Source organism: Caretta caretta, chromosome 5, assembly GCF_965140235.1.
Source record: "Caretta caretta isolate rCarCar2 chromosome 5, rCarCar1.hap1, whole genome shotgun sequence".
Taxonomy (NCBI): Eukaryota; Metazoa; Chordata; order Testudines; family Cheloniidae; genus Caretta; species Caretta caretta.
The window spans coordinates 48,253,119-48,275,041 of NC_134210.1; the positions used below are offsets into that span (position 1 = coordinate 48,253,119).

Here is a 21,923-nt window from a genome sequence, read left to right on the forward strand (position 1 = left end):
AAACTACTCTGTCAGTCTTATATCTTACTTTAGCTTAAATCTACCTTGTGTAATAGTTTGAAAATAAGCTAAAGAGGGAGTTCTACTAACAGGGATCCCAAAACCACTGTCTGTGGAGCACTCCAGATGGTTTATGGAAACTGGCTGGTTACATGGTGCTGGTGGTTCTCTTAACTTCTAGTTGCTAAATCACAACAAAGAACTAAAAATACATAAATAGTTTGTTTTCCTGTAGGCGATTGCCATAGTTACCATAGGGATATTTTGCAATATGGAATGGGAGGGGAAGTGGTCCACAAAGTGCACTCTGTTAAGATGTGGTCTGCATTAAGAGCAAGTATTTTCAATGTTTTTCAAATACATACTATGAGATTATATGTGCTTCTTTTAAGAAGTGAACATACTAGCAAATAACACCAAAATAAAATAGTCTCCTTTTCACTTACATCCATGCAAATATATGATATTTCTCTGATGCTAGTGACCGAGTATTGCCCCTTGATAATACCCTTCCACTGATGTCTTTGAACTGACAACTTTAAACCTAAGAAACCAGTGCTATGTGTTACTTCAAAGTTTCTTGGATAATATTCCCTTTCATCTTAATAACATATACTAACTTCTCCTAAGAACATAGCTTTTCATGTTAGAGAGCTGTTGTGAGAGTAGTTTGAGCAAGAATAATAAGCATCCTAAGATAAAGCAAAGCATTTTGTGTGTTGTCTAATGTGAAAAGATGCTCCAACATGGAGAGCATTTATTAATGTGCTTTTTTATCATTAGGAATCTGCTACATCTACACAATGTTTGAATGGCTTATTTTTTTAATGGTGTTTGTTTTTTTAATTTTCAAGTAGTAACAATTTAATGGTTCATTGGATATTCCAGGCCGTAAGTCAATGTTTTCAGGGCAGCAGTAGCAGCTGTGTCCCTTGTACTTCCCCTTCCACAGAGGTTTGGCCAGTTAATCTGTGTAGTGAAAGCCACATTCATGCACTCTGGCCAGCAACACCCTTTCTCCTACTCTACCCCTCCTTTCCAAACACACAGATGCCACTTGAAGAAATATTTCTTCATTTATAAGAGGCGCTGAGTCCCATTAGTGCATCATCTCCAAAACTTCTCCCCAGTGCAGCACAACCACAGTGGATTCTCTGAACACAAGAACCTCTGTGGGAAGGGGTAGAAGGCCGGTTTTTACCCCTGATAAGAGCACAAGAGTGGCAGGTGATACTGAAATGCAGACACACACACAAGGAATTTGAAAACTCATACTTGAGAACAATTAATGCTGTCATGGAAAGGTTCAAATGCAGTCTGCGTAGTTCTGTACTTATGAAGTTTATGGGCATGAGCATGAAGTGACCTCTCTGGGATGAGAAGAGATTATGAGAATGTCTGTGGCTATATCCACACTACAGCTGGGATTGACACTCTGATATCAATCCACCGGCAGTTGATTTAGCGGGTCTAGTGAAGACCCACCAAATCAACAGCAGATCACTCTCCAATTGACCTCCGGTGGTAATTCGACCTAAGTTATGTTGACTCCAGCTACATGAATAACGTAAAAAGAAAAGGAGTACTTGTGGCACCTTAGAGACTAACCAATTTATTTGAGCATGAGCTTTCGTGAGCTACAGCTCACTTCATCGGATGCATACTGTGGAAACTACAGAAGACATTATATACACAGAGACCATGAAACAATACCTCCTCCCACCCCACTCTCCTGCTGGTAATAGCTTATCTAAAGTGATCATCAGGTTGGGCCATTTCCAGCACAAATCCAGATTTTCTCACCCTCTGCCCCCCCCCCCCCCCCAAACTCACTCTCCTGCTGGTAATAGCCCATCCAAAGTGACCACTCTCTTTAAAATGTGCATGATAATCAAGGTGGGCCATTTCCAGCACAAATCCAGATTTTCTCACCCTCTGCCCCCCCCCCCCCCAAACTCACTCTCCTGCTGGTAATAGCCCATCCAAAGTGACCACTCTCTTTAAAATGTGCATGATAATCAAGGTGGGCCATTTCCAGCACAAATCCAGGTTTTCTCACCCCCCCCACCCCCCTCCAAAAACCACACACACAAACTCACTCTCCTGCTGGTAATAGCTCATCCAAAGTGACCACTCTCCCTACAATGTGCATGATAATCAAGGTGGGCCATTGCCAGCACAAATCCAGGTTTTCTCACCCCCCCCCACACACAAACTCACTCTCCTGCTGGCAACAGCTTATCCAAACTGACCACTCTCCTTACAATGTGCATGATAATCAAGGTGGGCCATTTCCAGCATAAATCCAAGTTTAACCAGAACGTCGGGGGTGGGGAGGGTAGAAAAAAACAAGGGGAAATAGGCTACCTTGCATAATGACTTAGCCACTCCCAGTCTCTATTTAAGCCTAAATTAATAGTATCCAGTTTGCAAATGAATTCCAATTCAGCAGTTTCTCGCTGGAGTCTGGATTTGAAGTTTTTTTGTTGTAAGATAGCGACCTTCATGTCTGTGATTGCGTGACCAGAGAGATTGAAGTTTTCTCCGAGTGGTTTATGAATGTTATAATTCTTGACATCTGATTTGTGTCCATTTATTCTTTTATGTAGAGACTATCCAGTTTGACCAATGTACATGGCAGAGGGGCACTGCTGGCACATGATGGCATATATCACATTGGTGGATGTGCAGGTGAACGAGCCTCTGATAGTGTGGCTGATGTGATTAGGCCCTTTGATGGTGTCCCCTGAATAGATATGTGGGCACAGTTGGCAACGGGCTTTGTTGCAAGGATAGGTTCCTGGGTTAGTGGTTCTGTTGTGTGCTATGTGGTTGTTGGTGAGTATTTGCTTCAGGTTGGGGGCTGTCTGTAGGCAAGGACTGGCCTGTCTCCCAAGATTTGTGAGAGTTTTGGGTCATCCTTCAGGATAGGTTGTAGATCCTTAATAATGCGTTGGAGAGGTTTTAGTTGGGGGCTGAAGGTGACGGCTAGTGGCGTTCTGTTAGGCCTGTCCTGTAGTAGGTGACTTCTGGGAACTCTTCTGACTCTATCAATCTGTTTCTTCACTTCAGCAGGTGGGTATTGTAGTTGTAAGAATGCTTGATAGAGATCTTGTAGGTGTTTGTCTCTGTCTGAGGGGTTGGAGCAAATGCGGTTGTATCGCAGAGCTTGGCTGTAGACGATGGATCGTGTGGTGTGGTCAGGGTGAAAGCTGGAGGCATGCAGGTAGGAATAGCGGTCAGTAGGTTTCCGGTATAGGGTGGTGTTTATGTGACCATTGTTTATTAGCACTGTAGTGTCCAGGAAGTGGATCTCTTGTGTGGACTGGACCAGGCTGAGGTTGATGGTGGGATGGAAATTGTTGAAATCATGGTGGAATTCCTCAAGGGCTTCTTTTCCATGGGTCCAGATGATGATGATGTCATCAATATAGCGCAAGTAGAGTAGGGGCGTTAGAACAACGCTTCCTCAGCTCTCGTCCCCGAAGTCAGCCATAAAAATGTTGGCATACTGTGGGGCCACGCGGGTACCCATAGCAGTGCCGCTGATCTGAAGGTATACATTGTCCCCAAATGTAAAATAGTTATGGGTAAGGACAAAGTCACAAAGTTCAGCCACCATGTTAGCCATGACATTATCGGGGATACTGTTCTTGATGGCTTGTAGTCCATCTTTGTGTGGTGTAGAGGGCTTCTACATCCATAGTGGCCAAGATGGTGTTATCAGGAAGATCACCGATGGATTGTAGTTTCCTCAGGAAGTCAGTGATGTCTCGAAGGTAGCTGGGAGTGTTGGTAGCGTAGGGGCTGAGGAGGGAGTCTACATAGCCAGACAATCCTGCTGTCAGGGTGCCAATGCCTGAGATGATGGGGCGTCCAGGATTTCCAGGTTTATGGATCTTGGGTAGTAGATAGAATATCCCAGGTCGGAGTTCCAGGGGTGTGTCTGTGCGGATTTGATCTTGTGCTTTTTCAGGAAGTTTCTTGAGCAAATGCTGTAGTTGCTTTTGGTAACTCTCAGTGGGATCATAGGGTAATGGCTTGTAGAAAGTGGTATTGTAGAGCTGCTGAGCAGCCTCTTGTTCATATTCCGACCTATTCATGATGACAGCACCTCCTTTGTCAGCCTTTTTGATTCTGATGTCAGAGTTGTTTCTGAGGCTGTGGATGGCATTGTGTTCTGCACAGCTGAGGTTATGGGGCAAGTGATGCTGCTTTTCCACAATTTCAGCCCGTGCACGTCAGCGGAAGCAGTCTATGTAGAAGTCCAGTCTGCTGTTTCGACCTTCAGTCCACCTAGAATCCTTCTTTTTGTAATGTTGGTAGGGAGGCCTCTGTGGATTAGTATGTTGTTCAGAGGTATTTTGGAAATATTCCTTGAGTCGGAGACGTCGAAAATAGGATTCTAGGTCACCACAGAACTGTATCATGTTCGTGGGGGTGGAGGGGCAGAAGGAGAGGCCCCGAGATAAGACAGCTGCTTCTGCTGGGCTGAGAGTATAGTTGGATAGGTTAACAATATTGCTGGGTGGGTTGAGCGAACCATTGCTGTGGCCCCTTGTAGCATGTAGTAGTTTAGAAAGTTTAGTGTCCTTTTTCTTTTGTAGAGAAGCAAAGTGTGCGTTGTAAATGGCTTGTCTAGTTTTAGTAAAATCCAGCCCAAGAGGAAGTTTGTGTGGAAGGTTGTTTTTTTATGAGAGTATCCATTTTTGAGAGCTCATTCTTAATCTTTCCCTGTTTGCTGTAGAGGATGTTGATCAGGTGATTCCACAGTTTCTTTGAGAGCGTATGGCACAAGCTGTCAGCATAGTCTGTGTGGTATGTAGATTGTAATGGATTTTTTACCTTCAGTCCTTTTGGTACAATGTCCATCTGTTTGCATTTGGAAAGGAAGATGATGTCTGTCTGTATCTGTACAAGTTTTTTCATGCAGTTGATAGATTTCCACTCCATACGGCTAAATGCAGTGCCTTGCATAATGACAGGTTTCAGAGTAACAGCCGTGTTAGTCTGTATTCGCAAAAAGAAAAGGAGTACTTGTGGCACCTTAGAGACTAACCAATTTATTTGAGCATGAGCTTTCGTGAGCTACAGCTCACTTCATCGACTACAGAAGACATTATATACACAGAGACCATGAAACAATACCTCCTCCCACCCCACTCTCCTGCTGGTAATAGCTTATCTAAAGTGATCATCAGGTTGGGCCATTTCCAGCACAAATCCAGGTTTTCTCACCCTCCGCCCCCCCACACACAAACTCACTCTCCTGCTGGCAATAGCTTATCCAAACTGACCACTCTCTTTACAATGTGCATGATAATCAAGGTGGGCCATTTGCGTAGTGTAGGTCGACTTACTGCGGTAGTGTAGACATAGCCTGTATGCGAAGTGTGTCAGTGCTGTGTAATAAACAGTAACATGCCCAGTGCCGACAGCCAGAGCCAAAGAAGTCACAGATCTGTTAAAGTCACAGAATACATGACCTCTGTGACTAATTCGTATCCTTAATCATAGAGTTCCATGTTGTCCTCCAACTCTTGCTAGAGTAAGAGCAGATACATCTGGGAATAGAGTCCACTATGGTATAAATGATTTGAAGTCAAAAGAATTTTTCTCTGGGCTTCAAATCTCCCAACACAATGAATGCGGATGGTGAGGGAAACATTAATTACAACTGGTTGGTTTTATGTATCTTTCAGTTTCTCCTTCTGTAAAATAGGGGTAATGAGACTCATCCCCATTGGAAAGCATTTTGATATCTATGGTTAAAAGCACTAAGAAAGAGTTAGGTGGTATTAACATGATGATGTAGGTCAACAGGATTCAAACACAATTGTAACACTCTAGAATTGTAGGACAGTTCTAGAACAAGTTACTGGAAACCCCTGAGTTGCTGAGCCTGTGAAGGTAAATGAGGAAAAGTCCCAATTTTGTACCAGTTCGGAACAACATTACATAGCAAATCCCAGTCAAAAAAAATACTGCTGGTGTTGTCTAGAGATTTCAATTCCAACTACACTGAAATCATAGAATCATAGAATATCAGGGTTGGAAGGGACCTCAGGAGGTCATCTAGTCCAACTCCCTGCTCAAAGCAGGACCAATCCCCAATTTTTGCCCTACATCCCTAAATGGCCCCCTCAAGGATTGAGCTTACAACCCTGGGTGTAGCAGGCCGAAGCTCAAACCACTGAGCTATCCCTCCCCCCAATATTTTTTTTTTTAAATTTAAAGATTAATTAAAAAAAAAAAAAGCAGGACCAATCCCCAATCAGTCTCCATGGATACAGTTTTCTGGTTCATGGTATGATTTTCTTCAGAATTGAACAAATGTAGTGGTTGATGCTGACATCCTATTCAAGTTCAGTACCTTGCTCTGCAACAGGATTATTTATGGAGTATGATAATACTTGGTATAAGTAAAGGTAACAGAATCAGGGCCCATAGACAGCCGTTTGTTTGATGATTGCTCCTACTTTCTTGAAGAGGGTACTACAGGAAGATAGGCTATCTGTCTGAAAAGAATGCTGAGAATTTTTAAAGCTACCATGTACACCACAAATACGCATTTATTTTCAGTCAGGCAAAACAGACTGGTTACACTGGCATTTCTAGAATGAAACAGCCAAAACCTTGTGAAGGACAAGCTTAATAACTGAATAAGAAACTGAGAGATTTTCTCCCTGCAAGTTATTCTTCTAAAAATTTTCATAAATTAAAAATAATCGTACATCCAAGGTCAGCGCTCAGGATTCTGTGTTTTTTCTTGTCATGATTTATGAGCTTACTATTTAAAGTTTATTTTTTTATACTGTGCTCATCATCTCTGTATCTGAGTGCCTAACAGTGTAGAGTTGAATTGGCAGTTCTGCTTTAGTTTGAGTGGGTATTCTTGCTGTCTAAACATAGAACCTGAGCTGCTAAATTGTCAGGTCAGAAAGGAAAAATTGACTTTTGAGACTAAATATTTCCAGATAAACAATGTTTTCTTTCATGGTTCAATTAAAACTGACAAATAGAAAAGGGAACTAAAGAACCTTTAGGTTCTTTACAGAAAAAAGATTCACCTTTACTTCTCTTCAGTCCTCATTGGCCGTGAATTAACATTTTGTGTCTCATTTTAAAACCTTTGAGTTTGTAATTTGGTCGTAATTTGTTCTGAACTTAAAATGGAAACATTTTTCTAGGTGAGCTATACGCAAAATGCAGCCTCTCAGTTATGCTCCATTCAATTTATCCTGGATCATTTTATACCTCTAAAGATGTATGGTTTATCTGTTGCAATGATTTAGGCTCATTGGTGAGTAGCAGTTCACCCATCACCCCCACCCAATTAAAGGATCTTCAGTTTCTGCACATTCTACAGTTAAATGATTCCTTAAGAGGATGATTTATCTTTACGCTTGGGTATGGAATTCCTCCACCTCATCCTACTTAAGCTTAATTCTTACTAGATTTAACTTTCCACCATTTGAGTGTGCTGGGGACTATTCCTTATACCATCTCTAAAGTTTTGTTTGTGCTTATTTCAATTGATAGAATAAGTGAAATTTAGGTGCTTGTTGATCCTCCTTTCATAGGTGTGTGTTTTTTGTTAATTTTTTTTTAAACACAAGCGTAAACTGACATTACATCCTTCCTCTGGAAAGCCTTCTGATTTATTATCCTGACAATCTTTCTATTCCCATGCAGTTCATGTGGAGAAGCCAGAGTATATAGATTCCAAGGCCAGAAGGAACCATTATGATCATGTAGTCTGACCCTGTATAACATAGGCCATAGAACTTCCCTAAAACAATTCCTAGAACATCTCTCTTAGAAAAACAGCCAATTCTGATTTAAAAATTCAGTGATGGAGAATGCACCACGACCCTTGGTAAACTGTTCCAAGTTAATTACTCTCACCATCAAAAATGTATGCCTTATTTCCTTCTGAATTTGTGTAGGTTCAACTTCCAGCTATTGTTTGTGTTATAAATTTCTCAGCTAGCTTGAAGAACTCATTATTAAATATTTGTTCCCTAGGGAGGTACTTATAGGCTAATCAAGTCACTCCTTAACCATCTCTTTATTAGACTCAAGGAGCTCAATCTATTTAGCTTATCACTATAAGGCATGTTTTCTAATAGTTTAATCATTCTCATGAGTTTTTTCTGAATCCTCTCCAGTTTTTCAACATCCTTTTTGAATTTTTGACACCGGAACTAGAAACAATATTCCAGCAGCAGTCACACCAATGCCAAATTTAGAGGTAAACATAACCTCACTCCTCCTCGAAATTCCCCGGTTTATGCATTCAAGGATCGCATCAGCCCTGCTGACCACAGCATCATAGTGAGCACTCATCTTTAGCTGATTATCAACCATCACCCCAAATCTTTTTCAGAGTCGCTGCTTCTCAAAATAGTCCCCCATCCTGTAAGTATGGCCTACATTCTTTGTTCCTAGATGTATATGTTTACATATCGTTTGCTTGCATTCAGTTTACCACGCAATCCAGACTGCTCTGAGTCGGTGACCTGTCCTATTCATTATTTTCCACTTCCCCAATTTTTGTGACATCTGCAAACTTTATCAGTGATTTTTGTTTTCTTCCATGTCATTTGATAAAAATATTGAATAGGGTAGGGCCAATAACAATCCCTGCTGGACCCCATTGGAAATAGACCCACTCAATGATAGTTTCCCATTTACAGTTACATTGAGACAAATTAATTAGCCAGTTTTAACCCATTAAATGTGCCCCCACGTTCATTATATATTATAGTTTTTTTTAAATCAAAATGTCATGCAGTAGCAAGTCAAATGCCTTACAGAAGTCTAAGTATATTATTTCAAAACTATTACTTCTGTCAGACAAACTTGTCGTCTCGTCCAAAAAAAATCAAGTTAGTTTGACAGGATCGGTTTTTCATGAACCTGTGACAATTTGCATCAATTACATTATCTTCCTTTAGTTCTGTATTAATCGAGTCTGGTATCAGCTGCTCCATTATCTTGTCCAGAATCAATTTCAGACTGACAGGCCTATAATTACCTGGGTCATTCTGTTTACTGTTTAAAAAAAATTGCACATTAGCTTTCTTCCAGTCTTCTGAAACTTCCCCAGTGCTCCAAGGCTTACTGAAAATCAAATCAACAGTCTGAGCTCCTCAGCCAGCTCTCTAAAAACTCTTGAATGCAAGTTATCCAGACCTGCTGATTTTAAAATGTCTAACTCTACTAGCTTCTGTTTACTATCCTCCAGATATACTAGTGGAATGGGAAGAGTATCATCACCACCATATGGTGAGAATATATCATCTGTTTCTTCCCCCCAAATATAGGGCAGAAATATTTATTGAACCCTTCTGACTTTTCTGCATTATTATTATTATTATTATTATTTTATTTTATGATTCTACCATTTCCTCATAGTAATAGACCAATACCACTGTTGGGGTTCTTTTTGTTCCTAATATATTTCAAAAACTCCTTTTGTCCTTATATCTGCTAGGCTTCCTTCATCAATTTTCTACAATTCCTAACTTCTGATTTATATTCATCACTATCAACTTCCTCTTTCCTTCATGTTTTTTATATATATATATTTTGTGTGTGTGTGTGTGTGTACACACACACCTGCCTTCACTTCCCCTCTGAACCAGGTTGTTTTTTTAAACAAGTCCAGCCTTCTCCCTTGATTGTGGTTGGTTTGATTTTTTTATTTATTTATTTTTGGCGGGGGGCATCTAATAGGGTGTTCTTAAATGATTCCCGCTTACTCACATTTTTTTCTGATTTACATTCTTCCTCACAGAGGATTTGGCTCATAATTGTTTTCAGCTTTGTGAAATTGGCCATATTTAAGCACCGTGTGTGTGTGTGTGTGTGTGTGTGTGTGTATATTTCACATATATAAAAATAATAAATACATATAAATATAATGTTAATGGTCTGGGCTTTATTCTGCTTGCACATTATAAATGCAATCCAGTTATGATCACTTGTACCTAAGCTCCTATTCATTTTTAGTTCTCTGATCAGTTTTTCTTTATCATAAACTAAGAGATTTAAGACCTATTTCAATGCCTTGAATAGGGCCAAACTCTTTTGGAAATTATCCTGCTTATTCGTAGCCTTTGTCTACATAATAGGTATTTTCAGATGTTCTCCCACTGTTAATTTAGCACTGGTGCAACTCTACCAGTGCTAGGAATGCTAGTGGTGTACAGCCCAGTCACAGAGGGTTTTACTCCAGTATCATCTTAACCCAGTTCTGAAAATGCCTTTCCCTGCTTTACCCTAGAGAGCTTATCATTCTGAGCACCAGGGGTGTTTCAAAAGACTAAGGGGGGATCTTCAACAAAAATTCTTGTGCTGCTCTGCTCCCATTTGGTCTTTATCTATAGCTGTGTTATGACAGTAAAATTCTCAAGACCGGGTTCTATAACTTTTTTTTTTAACTGCCTGCACAGGGGGGAAGTGTACACCTATGTTGTATATAATATTAAATGGCTGGAGTTCTCAGTATTCTTGTTTACCCAGCTTCCCCTCATTTTTTGAAGTTTATTTTTTTTCCCCACCCACTAGATTTTTGAACTTGAGGGCAATTGGAATTGCAACTCTTACAAGGCCGTGTTCTATACGGTATGTATGAGGGATAAGTGTGTAGGTGGCTCCATTGGTTACTGTTTTTTTCAAATAGTTGCATGACTTTTGGAAGCATGCATTTCAAGTCAATGAGTGTGGCTCTGCAGAGGTGATATACTGTAGATGTAGAACTTCAATTGTCGTAACCTTTGTTAAAATAGTTTTCACAATAAATAATAGTTTCCAGTCAAATAAGAAAACTACTCAGAATAAAACATGCTGTGCTGTTAAAGCCAGAGTTCAGAGGCTTTGGAATTTTAAAAATTAACATTTAGTTTCCTGTTCCGTGTTATCAGTGTAGTTAATTGGATCTGAAAACTTGAGAGACTGGAACAAGACATTTCTTGTAGCAGAGGTGTACAGTGGTGACTCCTCTCCAAACAGTTGAGAAGTGAGTTCTCTTTAGGCTATCAGTCCTCAATACTGACCCATTATATACCACATTTGCAGTTTACTTAACAAAATTCTCTCCCTGAATATTGTTTTTAAAAGTTGATAATGTGCTTAGAATGTAAACAGGGCACCCCAGTGGGCCTGAACTCCCAGCTCATTTAAGAGAATATGATGGACCTCCAAAATCTCCCCCCACCCAGCCTTCCAAACCCCTAATCATTTTAGTTGCGCTTTTCTGAACCTTTTCTATTGCCAGAATATCATTTTTTTAAATGAGGGGACCACATCTGTACTCCGTATTTAAGATGTGGACGTACCATGGATTTATATAAGGGCAATAAGATATTCTCCGTCTTATTCTCTATCCCTTTTTTAATGATTCCTAACATCCCGTTTGCTTTTTTGATTGCCGCTGCACTCTGCGTGGATGTCTTCAGAGAACTATCCATGATGACTCCAAGAAACTTTCTCCTGATTAGTTGTAGCTAAATTAGCCCCCATCATATTGTATGTATAGTTAGGGTTATTTTTTCCAATGTGCATTACTTTACATTTATCCACATTAAATTTCATGTGCCATTTTGTTGCCCAATCACTTAGTTTTGTGAGATCTTTTTGAAGTTCTTCACAGTCTGCTTTGGTCTTGACTATCTTGAGCAGTTTAGTATCATCTGCAAACTTTGCCACGTCATTGTTTACCCCTTTCTCCAGATCATTTATGAATAAGTTGAATAGAATTGGTCCTAGGACTGACCCTTGGGGAACACCACTAGTTACCCCTCTCCATTCTGAAAATTTAACATTTATTCCTACTCTTTATTCCCTGTCTTTTAACCAGTTCTCAGTCCATGAAAGGATCTTCCCTCTTATCCCATGACAACTTAATTTACGTAAGAGCCTTTGGTGAGGAACCTTGTCAAAGGCTTTCTGGAAAGCTAAGTACACTATATCCACTGGATTCCCCTAGTCCACATGTTTGTTGATACTCCCCCCCCCCCCCCCCCCAAGAACGGTAATAGATTAGTAAGACATGATCTCCCTTTACAAAAACCATGTTGACTTTTGCGCAACAATTTATTCTATGTGTCTGAGAATTTTATTCTTTACTATTGTTTCAATTAATTTGCGCAGTACTGATGTTAGACTTACCAGTCTGTAATTGCCAGGATCACCTCTAGAGCCCTTCTTAAATATTGGCCTTACATGAGCTATCTTACAGTCATTGGATACAGTAGCTGATTTAAAGGAAAGGTTACTAACCATAGTTAATAGTTCTGCAATTTCACATTTGAGTTCTTTCAGAACTCTTGGGTGAATGCCATCTGGTCCCGGTGACTTGTTACTGTTAAGTTTCTCAAAAATTCCAAAATCTCCTCTCGTGACACTTCAATCTGTGACAATTCCTCAGGTTTGTCACCTACAAAAGACTGCTCAGGTTTGGGAATCTCCCTAACATCCTCAGCTGTGAAGACTGAAGCAAAGAATTCATTTAGTTTCTCTGCAATGACTTCATCGTCTTTAAGTGCTCCTTTTGTATCTCGATCGTCCAGGGGTCCCACTGGTTGTTTAGCAGGCTTCCTGCTTCTGATGTACTTAAAAAACATTTTGTTATTACCTTTTAAGTTTTTTGCTAGCTGTTCTTCAAACTCCTTTTTGGCTTTTCTTATTACATTTTTACATTTAATTTGGCAGTGTTTATGCTCCTTTCTGTTTACCTCGCTAGGATTTGACTTCCACTTTTTAAAAGATGCTTTTATCTCTCACTGCTTCTTTTACATGGTGGTTGTCACGGTGGCTCTTTTTTAGTTCCTTACTGTGTTTTTTAATTTGGGGTGTACATTTAAGTTGAGCCTCTATTATGATGTCTTTGAAAAGTGTCCATGCAGCTTGCAGGGATTTCACTCCAGTCACTGTACCTTTTAACTTCTGTTTAATGAACCTCCTCATAGTTCCCCTTTCTGAAATTAAATGCCACAGTGTTGGGCTGTTGAGGTGGTGTTCCAACCACAGGCATGTTAAATGTTATGGTCACTATTTCCAAGCGGTCCTGTTATGGTTTTCTCTTGGACTAGATCCTGTGCTCCACTCAGAACTAGATTGTGTTGCCTCTCCCCGTGTGGGTTTCTGTACCAGCTGCTCCAAGAAGCAGTCATTTAAAGTATTGAGAAATTTTGTCTCTGCATTTCTTCTTGAAGTGACATGTACCCAGTCAATATGGGGATAATTGAAATCCCCCACTATTATTGAGTTTTTTATTTTGATAGCCTCTCTAATCTCCGGTTTCAGAGTAGCAGTTGTGTTAGTCTGTATCCGCAAAAAGAAAAGGAGTACTTGTGGCACCTTAGAGACTAATAAATTTGTTAGTCTCTAAGGTGCCACAAGTACTCCTTTTCTCTAATCTCCCTTAGCATTTCATCGTCACTATCACTGTCCTGGTCAGGTGGTCGATAATAGATCCCTACTGTTACATTCTTATTAGGGCATGGAATTACTATCCATACAGAGTCCATGGAACATGTGGATTCATTTAAGATTTTTATTTCATTTGATTCTACATTTTTTTCGCATATAGTGCCACTCTTCCCCCCCCCTTCCACCTCCCTGCATGTCCTGACCTGTTCTGTCCTTCTGATATATTTTGTACCCCGGAATCATAGAATATCAGGGTTGGAAGGGACCTCAGGAGGTCATCTAGTCCAACCCCCTGCTCAAAGCAGGACCAATCCCCAATTTTTGCCCCAGATCCCAAATGGCCCCCTCAAGGATTGAACTCACAACCCCGGGTTTAGCAGGCCAGTGCTCAAACCACTGAGCTATAGATTGTGTCCCATTGATTAATTGTCCTCACTCCACCAGGTTTCTGTGATGCCTGTTATATCAATATCCTCCTTTAACACGAGGCGCTCTAGTTCACCCATCTTATTATTTAGACTTCTAGCATTTGTGTACAAACATTTTAAAAATTTGTCACTGTTTATTTGCCTGCCCTTTTCTGACGTGTCAGATTCTTTATGTGAATGTTTCTTGTCTGATCTGGCCCATACTTTATCCTCTTCCGTCCCCTCCTCCTGACTAAAACCTAGAGAATCTCTACGGATAGACTCTCCTTTAAGAGAAGTCTCTGTCCAATTCACGTGTGCTTCTGCAGCAATCAGCTTTCCCTCATCTCTTAACATTAAAAAGGTTGCAGAGCAGTTTTTAAACTAAGTGCCAGCAGTCTGGATCCACTTTGGTTTAGGTGGAGCCCATCCTTCCTGTGTAGGCTCCCACTATCCCAAAAGTTTCCCCAGTTCCTAACTCGCTCCTCTCTACACCATCATCTCATCCAAGCATTGAGACTCTAAAGCTCTCCCTGCCTACCTGGCTCTGCATGTGGAACTGGAAGCATTTCTGAGAATGCCACCATAGAGGTCCTGGATTTCAGTCTCTTTCCTAGCAGCCTAAATTTGACCTCCAGGACGTCTCTTCTACCCTTCCCTGTGTCATTGGTATCTACATGTACCACGACCACCTGCTCATCCCCAGCACTACACGTAAGTCTATTTAGATGCCTCAAGAGATCCGCAACCTTCGCACCAGGCGGACAAGTCACCATACGGTTCTCCCAGTCATCACAAATGCAGCTATCTATTTCTAATGATCAAATCTCCCATTACTAACACTGGCCTTTTCCTAATGACTGGTGTTCCCTCCCCCAGAGAGGTAACCTCAGTGCGAGAGGATACCCCAACATCATCTGGAAGGAGGGTCCCAACTATGGGAAGGTTTCCCTCTGTTCCCATTGACTGCTTTCCTTCTCTGGGCCTTTCATCCTCCTTAACAGCACAGGGGCTGTCTGACCAGAAGTGGGACAAATCTACAGTGTCCCGGAAAGCCTCATCAACATATCTCTCTGCCTCCCTCAGCTCCTCCAGTTCCGCCACTCTGGCCTCCAAAGCCCATACACTGTCTCTGAGAGCCAGGAGCTCCTTGCACCGAATGCACACAATGCCACCCGCCCACAGAGCAGGCAATCATACATGCTACACTGAGCGCAATAAACAGGATAGCCCCCACTCTGCTGCTGGGCTTCTGCCTGCATTTTCTCCTACAGCTACCTAGGTTAATGATAGGATTTTTGTTTAAATCAAGAAGTTTTGATTATAGTTTAGTTTAAAGGTTTTAAAGAACGGCAAGTGTACCTCGCCACCTTTCCACTCCCCTTCCAAACTCCCTCTTGAAACTCCCTGTTAACGGTCCCTGGTTGCAAAGCTCCCTGGCCACTTGCTCGCTGCTTTATAAAGCCCTGGCCTTCTTGATAGCCCCGCCCCCTGACTAAGGCTCAGCCAATGAACAGAGGCTTCTAGATTTCAAGCCTTGTTTAGAAGCTCACAGCTTCCAACTGCCGGCCACAGCACATGGTCCTTCAGACAGACAGACAAACACAAGCTCAGCACACAGCAAGTAACCCCCCAAACACAAACACGCACTACAGACAGCCACTTACCCCGAGGGTCCTGTATTTGCTCCTCCTTCACCTGGAGAACTCCCTCTCAAAGCTTCCTGTTAGCGGTCCCTGTTTACAAAGCTGTGATGGCAAGGATAGAAGGTATAGTTTTTTCAGGATTGAGCAGGTGGTGGATTTATTCTCAAGTAATAGGCATTCTCCTACTGCAAGTATAATATTCTTCCATATGTTTACTGCGTAGTTAACCACTTGTGTTATTTGGCATGACTTGCTGTCCCTGTTAAATCTCAAGCATTAAAGGGAATGTAATGACTAAAAGAGTATTGATTTTATAGGGGTGTGTTAAATTGCAGGATAGGAATAGAAAGTAACAGTTTCTATCTCTAATGTTCATGGCATAATGTAGCAAAAGCAAAGGTGTGTGCAGAAGTAGTATTGGGCAATCGTATTGGGAAAGGTGGAATAGGAGGATGACAGCATGAAAAATCTGGAAGGCCAAGAAAAATGCAAAAGTTGAATGTACTTTGGAAATGTATGTATAATTTGTATAAATACATTCATATAGTGAAAAGGAAGGTAAATTTGCAGTGACGATTAAATAAAAATCAAAGCTAAAAACCTATACTGCTACTAAAATACAGGAATACACCAATTGTCCATCTAGCCTAATATCCTGTCTCTAACTGTTACCTATATGAAATGCTTTAGAGTAATGTGAAAACAGAATAAAAGGCATCTGGCAAGCTATGCAAAAACATATAATGGAATATGTATATCTCCCTAAACCAAGTTGGTGATTTAATTTATGCCTTGGAGTGTGAGAGACTTTTTAATTCTTGATTTCAGATGCTAATCTGAGTTTAAATGTTTTCCTGCTTGGAAGGAAATATCAGTCTAGGGAAGGCATTCCTGCTGACGCCACTCACCCTCAGTGCCCTAACTTATTTCCCTGAATGGCCATAATGTAGAGTCACAATCGAGTCCCAAAAGACTGCTAGCCAACTTGCCTTGGGTAGACTGAAACACACATTTTCTGGCTCCGTATGCTCAGTCTATCAGATGCTGCTGCTGTTCAAATGAACACAGAATTCAAGACTAATATTAATTATGTACAGTAGAACCTCAGTTACAAACACCTTGGGAATGGAAATTTGTAACTCTGAACAAAACGTTATGGTTGTTCTTCAAAAGTTTACAACAGAACATTGATTTAATACAGCTTTGAAACTTTACTGTACAGAATTAAAATGCTGCTTTCCCTTCATTTTTTTTTTAGTAGTTTACATTTAACAGTACTGTACTTGTTGTTTTGGGGGGGTTTCTCTCTCTGTTGCTGCCTGATAGCATACTTCTGGTTCCAAATGAGGTATGTGGCTGACTGGTCAGTTTGTAACTCTGGTATTCGTAAGTCTGTGGTTCTGCTGTAATTCTATTTTCTGTTCCCTTAATAGAGCCTGGCTGTCTTGTTGTTTTGCTCCATGGCAGTTGCAACTTAATTGGATCTTTGCACTGATAATAGTGACTGTTTCCTCCTCCCCCTGAAATATTTCTGTTCAGTGTATGTTACTTTTTGCTTGTCTGTGCTGACTTTCTATAGGTCCTTTCAGAGTTAGCAAAAACTCTTCCAGTACACTAAATATTTAGAATCCAAATGATATTCCCCAGCCAGATTGTAATTATAACATCTCAACTTTTCATTTACAAGACAATGTCCATTATATGTTAAGTTTCAAAAATCAACATTATCTTGCAATTTTCTCTACACACCCACCCACCCACCCTCAGAAATGTTGAGAACTAAAATAAAACACAAATGTGTGAGACTTCTCCTTTCCCTGTGTACAAGAAAAGAGGCGTTCTATCTGGGGCTGCTTTTTAATACCTTTTTAAAAATTAGAATTTGTTCTTGTCAGGGGGTGCTCCCCTGTCGCTACACTGGTGACTCCCCTTGGTCACTCTGTTGATTACCTCTTGAGGTAGACATCCTCTGGTCTGCAGCTCCTCTTTTGCTCCAGGATCCTCAGTGTCTCCTTTGTGACCTAGCCCTCCAGCTAGGTCACTCAGCATTCCCCCTTCCTGGGGACAGTCCATTAGCAGTTCTAGGCAGTTTTCCCATTCACTGCCTCAGGTCTATGCTATGTGGTGTCCACTAGGGGAACCTGGGCCTGCCCTCTTCTCAGTGTTCCAATCCAGGGACCCTCAGCTCAGTGGTTCTGGGCTTCCTCTTTCTGCCCTCGCTGCTCCTTCTCTGGACTGATTCCTACACTCTGGTTTCCCCCATCTCTTTCTCCCCGCCCCCCTTCTTAGGGAGTGACTGCTGCCTGATTTCCAAACAGCCCAGTATGTAGCCTGCTACCTGTCTTTATAGGCCCTGCCTGTTCCTGCACAGGTTAGCCTCTCTCTAATTAACTGCCTCTGGTCTAAAGCTTCCTCTCTTTGCAGTCAATTATCTGATTGGGTCTACCTGGCCCTATTCTGTTCTTGCAGGGCTAGTGTGGGGATCTCCCCCATCCCAGTTTTAAATATAACACTAACAACAGAAATTTTCCAATGGCTATGCTTTCCAATTGCTCTTAAAAATATTGTTCATCTTCATATTGTGAACTTGGGGGACTTGTTGCATATTTTAGTTGTTCTTTGTGTATAAGCATATTTACCTTTCCTGGATTAAGTAAAGTCCAGTCCTACTTCTTCTTCAGTCTGTCTCCAATAGTTTCTTGGCATTTATTTATCTGTATTGCAGTGGCACCTAGTAGCCCCAACTCACAGTTAGGACCTATCGTGTTAAGGCATGGTGCAAACTCATAGTAGGATACTGCCTGCCCCAAAGAGTTAAAAATCATAACAGGCGATCAAATCAAAGGGTGCCGGAAACGTAGGCATTATTTCTTCCATTTACAGCTGGGGTACCAAGGCACAGAGAATCCAGTGTAATGTTTCATTTATTTATGGAGTGCTGTTTATGTTGATACCATGGTGAGGAGGGCCATATACATATCTGAATGTATAAATAAAGGTACACTGTACATTGCAAACATACAAAACATGCTCCCTGCTCTGAGGCGCTTACTGTCTAATGTAGATACAGTAGAACCCCATTTATCGGACCCTCCATTATCCGGTTCTACATGGAAAACCAGTGCACACAAGTCCAGAAAGTCTGGGGAGGGGGGTGGGTCTCTCCTGAGGCGCTGCAGCATTGCGCTTTCCCATTCTCTGGTTATCCGGATTTTAGATTATCCAGTCTGGCCCCAGTCCCAATTAGATCTCATAAATAGGGTCCTGCTGTATTATGAAACCTGGGGAAACAATTCAGAAAATGGTGAGGGTAATGTTTAAATGGAACTCCACTTGACATGATTTTCTGAAAGAAGTTTTTCAAGTAGAGGGAAGCTTTCTGCTTCCTTGTAAAGATAGTTTCTCAACACTAGAAAATTCACTTGGTCCATAAACAGTGCTATGTTTTGGCATAAATGACCTTGAAAGTTTCTGGTTTTAAAGAGAGCAATACTTTGACTTGGGAAGCATAGTTCATTCTTTCTAAGAGTAAAACTTATCAGCCAACTGCTGTTTTACAGATGTTCATCGCTTAGGATATGTCTACACTGCAGCTGGGAGTGTACTTCCCAGCTTGAGCGGACCTAGCATGCTAAAAGTAGCAGTGTAGCCAGGGGGTAGCTTGGTGCCTGAGCACGTACCTAGGGTGTCCGAACAGGGGTGTGTACTTGCGGGGGCCTGACCCAAGCTGCCACTTGGGCTGCCCCTGGCTAGGCTAATATTTTCGGTGTGCTGGTCTGAGCAGAGTTAGTATGTCTGTCTGCCCTCACTGGGAAGCGTGCTCCCAGATGCAGTGTAGACATACGCTTAGAGGCATACTTTTGAATAGGGTTTACATGCATAGTGAAGGAAGATTTCTGATGACATAGGGCTTTTGTATACCCAACTTCTGACTTGCCTCCTGAATATTCAACAGCTAAACCCTTCAAAGAATCAACTTTTAACCTTTTTGTTTTATTTTTAGTTTTAACACCGGTAAAGGGACCTTCTCAGGCAGACATGGAAGGACTTTGCCCTGTTCGTTCAGGAGAGACTTCTTCACAAGGGTCCTCATCTGGTCCAAGAGAGATTGATGAGACTATGGTGACTGAGTTAACTATTTCAGATGAAAAAGTGACCCAGATAGAAAGCATACTTGATCTCTGGAGTGGAAGTCTTAAGGTATTAAATTTGTGCTAAATGTAATATCCTTATATTGAGCAGATGATTATTGTGGCATTTGTAGAAGCACAGGGGAAAATATAATCTAACTACGTTGGGAAATCGATGTAACTTCTATTGCTTGATAGCTAAGCAGTTGAAAACCTACTGGACTGGCACAGAGATGGACTAATAATCTGCTTGCCTTTGACTAGCGAACACTAAATGCTCCAAGAATCAGTTCTGTTCATGCAGTGGAAGCTATAAGTGTGTCTGTATCTGTGGTCCCAGAAAGATCCTTACATTTCAAGCTCTGTGGATGTGCACAGGCTGGATCAGAACTGCCAATCAAAAACATAGATCAAATGACAGGTTTCAGAGTAACAGCCGTGTTAGTCTGTATTCGCAAAAAGAAAAGGAGTACTTGTGGCACCTTAGAGACTAACCAATTTATTTGAGCATGAGCTTTCGTGAGCTATAGCTCACTTCATCGGATGCATACTGTGGAAACTGCAGAAGACATTATACACACAGAGACCATGAAACAATACCTCCTCCCACCCCACTCTCCTGCTGGTAATAGCTTATCTAAAGTGATCATCAAGTTGGGCCATTTCCAAGCTCTGCGATACAACCGCATTTGCTCCAACCCCTCAGACAGAGACAAACACCTACAAGATCTCTATCAAGCATTCTTACAACTACAATACCCACCTGTGGAAGTGAAGAAACAGATTGATAGAGCCAGAAGAGTTCCCAAAAGTCACCTACTACAGGACAGGCCTAACAAAGAAAATAACAGAACGCCACTAGCCGTCACCTTCAGCCCCCAACTAAAACCCCTCCAACGCATTATTAAGCATCTACAACCTATCCTGAAGGATGACCCAACACTCTCACAAATCTTGGGAGACAGGCCAGTCCTTGCCTACAGACAGCCCCTCAACCTGAAGCAAATACTTACCAACAACCACATACCACACAACAGAACCACTAACCCAGGAACCTATCCTTGCAACAAAGCCCGTTGCCAACTGTGCCCACATATCTATTCAGGGGACACCATCAAAGGGCCTAATAACATCAGCCACACTATCAGAGGCTCGTTCACCTGCACATCCACCAATGTGATCTATGCCATCATGTGCCAGCAATGCCCCTCTGCCATGTACATTGGTCAAACTGGATAGTCTCTACGTAAAAGAATAAATGGACACAAATCAGATGTCAAGAATTATAACATTCATAAACCACTCGGAGAACACTTCAATCTCTCTGGTCACGCAATCACAGACATGAAGGTCGCTATCTTACAACAAAAAAACTTCAAATCCAGACTCCAGCGAGAAACTGCTGAATTGGAATTCATTTGCAAACTGGATACTATTAATTTAGGCTTAAATAGAGACTGGGAGTGGCTAAGTCATTATGCAAGGTAGCTTATTTCCCCTTGTTTTTTTCTACCCTCCCCCCCCCCCCCCCCCGATGTTCTGGTTAAACTTGGATTTATGCTGGAAATGGCCCACCTTGATTATCATGCACATTGTAAGGAGAGTGGTCACTTTGGATGGGCTATTACCAGCAGGAGAGTGAGTTTGTGTGGGGGGGGGCGGAGGGTGAGAGAACCTGGATTTGTCCTGGAAATGGCCCAACTTGATGATCACTTTAGATAAGCTATTACCAGCAGGAGAGTGGGGTGGGAGGAGGTATTGTTTCATGGTCTCTGTGTATATAATGTCTTCTGCAGTTTCCACAGTATGCATCCGATGAAGTGAGCTATAGCTCACGAAAGCTCATGCTCAAATAAATTGGTTAGTCTCTAAGGTGCCACAAGTACTCCTTTTCTTTTTATAGATCAAATGGGAATGGGTGGAGCAATAGTTGTATTCTTCCATCTCCCACCTGCAACCAAGCTCCACCCACTTGAGACACCAGAATGAGACTCCAGTCACAGTAGAATGGGTCATATTTTAAACGTCTGCACATTCATGTTCTGTTGGATTTCTCAGGATTGGCTCCTTTTCAGTGGAATTTGTAACATCAATGGGCTCTGCTGGACTTCTTTGAGTTTGGCTCCGAGTGAAGCTGGATGCCCTGTAGGGGTGGCTTCCTCTTAGTGGTGCTCAGTTACCCAAGCTCCTCTCAACTCCCTTGTTGGCTCCACTGGCTAGATTAAAATGGTACTTTTCCAAGTGTCACTGGTTGTGGCACCAAAATGAAATATTCTTAGTAGATTGATCATGATTTGATT

General features: G+C 41.6%; 1 protein-coding gene across 10 annotated transcripts in view; it reads left to right on the forward strand.

The window, feature by feature from the left end:
- POC5 (POC5 centriolar protein) overlaps window positions 1-21,923 on the forward strand; it is a 52,240-nt gene that overhangs the window by 9,977 nt on the left and 20,340 nt on the right. For all 10 annotated transcript variants that reach the window (XM_048851531.2, XM_075128521.1, XM_048851535.2 and 7 more), the window contains one exon: window positions 19,497-19,693. In XM_048851531.2, the coding sequence (XP_048707488.1) occupies window positions 19,497-19,693 (197 nt within the window). The remainder of the gene's footprint in view (window positions 1-19,496; window positions 19,694-21,923) is intronic.